This window comes from Sciurus carolinensis, chromosome 1 (genome assembly GCF_902686445.1).
Source record: "Sciurus carolinensis chromosome 1, mSciCar1.2, whole genome shotgun sequence".
NCBI classification, from domain to species: Eukaryota; Metazoa; Chordata; class Mammalia; order Rodentia; family Sciuridae; genus Sciurus; species Sciurus carolinensis.
This window is the reverse complement of record NC_062213.1, coordinates 90,216,616-90,222,636: the sequence shown is the minus strand read 5'-3', so window position 1 is coordinate 90,222,636 and position 6,021 is coordinate 90,216,616. Positions and strand designations below refer to the sequence as shown.

General features: G+C 51.9%; 1 protein-coding gene across 1 annotated transcript; it reads right to left on the bottom strand.

Annotated features, from left to right (window-relative positions):
* Positions 1-708: 708 nt before the first annotated feature.
* Vsig8 (V-set and immunoglobulin domain containing 8) lies at positions 709-5,025 on the bottom strand. Its single transcript, XM_047554642.1, has 6 exons — positions 4,768-5,025; positions 4,121-4,322; positions 3,777-3,998; positions 2,894-3,013; positions 2,311-2,509; positions 709-1,429 (listed from the first exon to the last, which is right to left on the bottom strand). Exons 1-6 carry the CDS (start codon positions 5,023-5,025, stop codon positions 1,156-1,158), a joined length of 1,275 nt encoding a protein of 424 aa, XP_047410598.1. The 3' UTR covers positions 709-1,155.
* Between the last annotated feature and the right edge of the window lie 996 nt (positions 5,026-6,021).

Sequence of the window (6,021 nt, the reverse complement as noted above, 5' to 3'; positions counted from 1 at the left end):
TTGGGAAGTGGTGAGCTGCCACTGGAGGGACATAATAAGTTGGAATATCCTCTGTCAGGGATGCCATTAAAGGAATCCAGATTCAGAGAAACAGCCTGATGTCCTGGAGTCAAACATTTCTAGAGCAAATTCTGAATTACTGTATTGATTGCCTTGATTGAGATACCCGATATTCCTGGGTCTCAGTTTCTTCATCTGTATAATGAAACTAAAGTAAAAGATGAATAAGATAAATATTCAAAAGCAGCTGGCACTTAGTGGGTGCTCAATATATCTAATTTCCTTCCCATAAATGGAACGTTGGCTTAGACAGCCTTGAGGTCTTTGTACCCTCACAGACTCTGGATCCTTTTCTGGTTGCTGAGAAGGAAAAGCATACCTCTGGGAGAGATAAAGAAGTCAGGATTAGGTAAATGAGGGGAGAAGACAGAAGGATGCAGAGAAAGGCCAGGGGAAAACTGGAGGTCATCTCTGACAGTCCAGTCTCCTATTCTGACTTCTGACCTTCTGGTTTTAAAGTCCATTCTGAGGGACCACACTTCTCCCACAGTACTGTGAAGGAGTAGGATTAGATAGGACTTCCAGATACGACTTCCCCTACAAGAAGGGGAAGAGGAGATGGTACAAGTATGGGGCAGGGCAGCAGAGCACATCCTCCCTGTCCCTTCACCCCATGCCCGCCCCTCCGTGGAACACCGGACAGCCACCTCAGTCTTAAAGCTTCTTTATTGTGCTAACACTGTTGCCTCAGAGCTAGGATCTCACACAAAAACAATTCAGTCCAGACTCCCACCCACCCAGGGTCCAGGGACTCTCTGCTTTGGCTGGGAACACCCAACCTGCGCCTCTTCGGCTCTCGGATACTCACTCCGCCAGCTCCTCCCTCCCTCAACCCCTGTACCCCAAGCTCTGGAGCCTCCGGGGTGCGGAAGGGCTCTGGACTGCGTTCCTCCGAACTTTCCCGCCTCCTCCCACTTTGGGGGAGAAGGCTCTGCCGTCCTACTCTTTTCCCGAGGAAAATTCCTCAGCTCCCTAGTCGCCAGGCGGTCTGAGGGGAGCGAGGTCTGCGCCGGCCCGAACGTGTCCCCAGTTGCAGGCAGAGAGCCCCGCACCCGCCTCCCGGCCGGGGAGCAACTCGGCGCGAGGCGCGCGCGCTCACACTAAAAGGCCGTCCTTGCCCAGCTGCGGCCCCTCAGCGCATTCGGCCTGGTCGGCGCTCTTGACCTTGACGTAGACCTGGGAAGGGCCTGCTTCGCAAGCAGCAGAGACGGTGCGGGGCGCTAGGGCCACGTCCTCTGGGCCGCCGCAGGGTGGAGGCGCGTACTTGCGGCGCAGGGAGCGGCTGACGTTCTGCGTCGGGTACCCCAGGAGGTGGGTGACGCGGTTGCCGCGCCCGCTGGCCTTGCACCCTGGCGCTACGGCGTCCTCTCTGTGGAAAACAACAGGCGGGCGGGTGAGCAGGCTCCTCCGCGGCACGGCGTGGGCACGGCCTGGGTAGAGCTGGGGGCTCTTAGCAACCTCTCGTCTCCCGCACCTCCCTCCACCTGCCTCTTGCCTCTTTCTCTTGGCCTCAACCTACTCTCCTTTCTGCACCTTCCTGGGCCGGCGACCCTGCAGAGATCCCAGGTGCCACAGTCCCATCTTCCAGACAGGACTTGTCCACACGTGTTTGAACAACCCACGGCAGGCAACCCCCTCCAGGCGCCCTCCATCTCTTTTTGAAGTTTAGCAGAACTATCACGTCTAATAGGGAATGAGCCTTATAGTTCCGGGAGCTGCTCTCCCCTTCCTTCTCAACTTACCCTGACCTTGTGCACTCTAGCACGGCTCTCTTCTCACCTCCTACCCATCAATCTTCTCCATTTTTCCCTCCATTCCCAAGGCATTGCAATCATTAGCACTGCTAGTCTTGTTCTATTTTTATTTCTAGTTTGCTTCTAATATAAGTTATTAGCACTATTCTTAACTCTTCTTAAATAAGCATGTCAGAGTTCTCACCGGGGAAACGTGAAAAACCATAGACCCTGCCCTCCAGGAGCTTACAGTCTAGACAAGACAGACAGAAGGGCGCATAGACTGGAGAGAAATGGAGGGCAGGGGAGCTTAGGTGGAGACTGGAACGGGAAAGGGGGAAAGACAGAAAAGCCATGCGGCGAGGTGCAGGTCGACATGCTGCAGTCCCAGCACTCCTTGGTGATGGTGGGCAGGTTTGGGGTGGGGTTCCCAGCCGGCCGGTGGCAGGCAGGGGTGAAGAGGGCAGGGCGCCGGTCCCCTGCGGCACAGCAGCATGCAGCATGCATCAGGTTTTACCTGATCTCACTAGCCAAGTCGCCGCAGGCCCCTCCGCCGACCCCGCCGCCGTTGCCGTAGCCGAAGGCACCGCGGGCGCCACCAGCCCCGGAGCCTCCGCAACAGCAGCAGATGAGCCCCCAGATGCCCACCGCCAGGCAGGCCAGCATGAGCAAAGTGCCCAGCACGGCCCCGATGATCATTCCCACACGCCGGGTGTCTGTGGAGAGAAGTAGGGGCGGGGATCAGGTTTCTGGCAGCCTCACAGATGGTAACTGACCAGGAGGTGCCAGGCCAGGAAGGGGGTCTGTGGGAGCCCAGGGAATTTCCAGGCCCTGGTACACCCAGTGAAGAAGGTAAGGAGAGATGCAAGTTAACCCCTTATGTCTGCATGTTTATCCCAGGCCAGTTGCTCTAGCAGTAAAAAGACAGTCAGTGAAGACTCCAAAATAGAACCCAGTGCTCAGTGGTAGAGCACTTCCCTAGCTCTGCCAAGCCCTGGGTTCCATCCCCAGTACCTGGGAGGGGGACACAAAAAAGAGCCCATGTGCCTCCCTCCAGTCCTACTTTCCCAGCCAAGAACCCTCAGAGACAATACACCTACCTGAGACCTTCACCTCCACCACACAAACACTGTAGCCCACGTGGTTGGCCACTGTGCACTGATACAATCCATCATCATCTCTGGAGACACCTTTCAACACCAGATCCCCATTGTTCAGGCCTGAAATCGGAGGAGCATCAGAATGATGGGGTAAGGTAGAGAATCTGTATCTTAAAGCTCCCACCCCATCCTTAGCCCCTGTGGGGTGGGGTTTGGGACATCACTTTGAAAGGAGGGAAGATGTACGCAAGTGCACCCACACACACACAGCTCCACTCCACTCTGCAGGTGAGTCACCTTCCCCCTGCTGGGACAAAGGTAAGGAGGGACCCCCTCTTCCAGCAACAAGGCAGAGACACCATTAATTCATTCTATGATATTAGGGGAACTCTCCTCCCTCTCTTCATTTGTACAGTACAGACAGCATAAGACCAGAGGAACTCTAAGGTCCTTTCTAACTCTGTTATTCTTTAATAATGAATATTATTCACCTTTTCTATATACAGACACTTCATACATCTCATCCCATTTAATCCTCATAGATCTCTGACAGGTAGATATTACTATTCCCTTTCCATATGGCACAAAGAGGTTAAGCCACTTGTTTGGGACTTTCAGTCAGTCATTGTCCCAGCTCAAGCCCAGCTCCTTCCATGGAAGTCCATATTCCTTCCAAATTAACCATACTACTTTTGACCGACTTCCTACTTTTGCCTTCTCTTCTTCCTTCAATAGCAGCTGTTGAGTGAGGTCCAGAGGAGTAGGCTCCCACATGTTTCCAGGTTTGACTTGGTGACACTGAGGAACCAGTGAAGCCCCAGCTGGTCCCAGAGTCCCTGATCATGTATGCATTCCCTCTCTGCCCTCACCAAGGCCCCCTCACCTTGATTTATGGAGCTGTGGAAGGACTCCTGATAGGAGAGCTCAGAGTGGAAGCTGTGCTGGGAGTGGTAGGACCCGGCTCGGTAGGGATGAGTGTGCCCACTGATCTTGGCCCACTTGTAGGAGAGGGGTTGGGAGCCCCCGTTGGCAAAGCACTTCAGCACCACATCGTTGCCCTTTGACATGTGGCCTTCAGCCCAGCACATGGGTACTGCAGGACGAGCTGCAAGGAGGCAGGCAATTGTAAGCCAGGACCCAGACTAGAGGCAGAGCAGGCTCAGAATGGCCACACTGCCTTAGCCCTAAAGCCTGGTGAAGGGGACTCCAAGGGAAACCTGGCCTTACCTTGGACAGTGACAATGACCTTCCGGCTGGCCATGGTGGTCTTCTTCACCCGGCACTCATAAGTTGCTGTGTCAGATACCTGCAAGTTCATGAGGTTGATGGAGGCATCATACTGGCTGGGGTCTGAGGCTGCAAAGCGAACCCTCTGCTGCAGATGGGGGAGGTTGCCATGGTTGATCCTTTTGTCCTGGTAACTAAGGAACTGTAAAGAAGAGAAGAAAATAAAGGCGGTGAGACAGGCAGAGCCACAGTTGTGGGGTGGCCGCTCTGGGCAATTGACTAAACTTCTCTGAGACTCAGTTTTCTCAGCTGAAAAATGGTAATAATGATGCCTGACTCACTAACCTCCAACATAATGGGTGAGATCAGATGAGGTCAGTTGGAGAAGTATAAGATCAGGCTGGGAATTTCTTGAGGTCAGAGACCATACCTCATCTTCCCTTTGGAATACAGTGGGAGGAGGGAGACTAACTGCTAGCTTGATTCCCAGCTGCACAGTTCTTATGAGTCATTGCCTGAGAAAACTTGGGGGAAGTACAGAGTATTAGTTTCCTAAATTTCTCTCCTTCTCCCCTCAGGATCTTGGCTGCCCAACAAGTAGACATCACAAAGTACAGAGTAAGGAGAATCCTATACCCAACACTCACCACATTCTCCCTATGCGAGGGGTCTGAGTTGACCTGCATCCATTCAATGTCCAGCCCATTGGGACCATAGTCCTCAGGGTCCAGGATGTAGGGACAGCCCAGTCTCACATTATCACCTTCCGCAAGGTACAGGACCTCCTGGCCATCCCCGTTGATCCTCACGGCAGACAGCAGTGCTAGGGTAGGGGTAGAGCAGATGGGGTGAAAGAAGGCAGAGCCAGAGCTTGAGCAGTCAACTTCAGCCTCTCCTTCTACCATTTTCTGTTGGCTGTCACCCACGGCTCAGTGGGGTTTCTCTAGGGTGTTCCTGCCGTTGTAGGTGAGCGTGTATGTGTGTGTGTGCGCGTGCATGCCCACGTGAACTAGGATAGGCATGTCTGCATGCTTGTGTGACTTATTTATTTATGTAGCAGTGTCTATGCATGCTTGTTGGGCCATATATGTGTGTGTGTGTATATATATATATATATATATATATATATAGAGAGAGAGAGAGAGAGAGAGAGAGAGAATATATATATTCTATGATTGTGTAGGTGTGTATATGAATACTGTTTGTACATACATAGCTGTGATGTATGCTTGTATGTAGACATTGTGTGTATATATGTATGTATGAATATATACACATATGTATATTGTATGCTTATAAGTATTTGAAGCTGCAAAGATATTCGTGCACATTACCGTGAGGGATATCTACTTATATATTTACATGATAGTGTGACTGTTCTAGTGTGTGTGTGTGTGTGTGTGTGTGTGTGTGTGTGTAGGCATTTGGAGAACCCAGAGTGTCTACTTGCCTCAGTGGAAGAATTTGACTCAGTAAAGGTCATTTGTGTGAGCCAAATGCTCAAGGAAGCCTGTTCAAAAGCTCAAGGATGGACACAGTGATTTTGGGGTCCCTTTCCAGCCTGGGAACCAGATTGAGTATGTCTGTGTGTCAGTATGTGTGTACATGTATGGGTATGACTGTGTCTGCAGCTGTATGTCTCTGCATGGTATATGACAATGTGCGCTTGACTGTGTAAATGCTCTAAGTGATAGTATATGCCCTTGGGTGACCTGGCTACGTTCATGTGTGATGGGAAGTAATGGTGTCTGCCTAGAACTAAGGCAGCATGTATCTGTAGGATGAGCCTTGCATGATGATATATAGCATTATAGCTCATGTATCCTTCCCCATGAATGTCTGTGTGGCTCAGGTACAGACACTCCCATATGCTAGCTCCCACTGGGGCCCCTCCTGCTACT

What these genes read in the sequence shown, in the direction of transcription:
- Vsig8 (XM_047554642.1), bottom strand. Translation starts at nt 5,025, where the DNA reads ATGGTAGAAGGAGAGGCTGAAGTTGACTGCTCAAGCTCTGGCTCTGCC. An exon ending in CCTCGCATAGGGAGAATGTG is followed by an intron (nt 4,323 to 4,767) that starts GTGAGTGTTGGG and finishes TCTTCTTTACAG; the next exon opens with TTCCTTAGTTACCAGGACAA. An exon ending in CCACAGCTCCATAAATCAAG is followed by an intron (nt 3,014 to 3,776) that starts GTGAGGGGGCCT and finishes CTCCGATTTCAG; the next exon opens with GCCTGAACAATGGGGATCTG.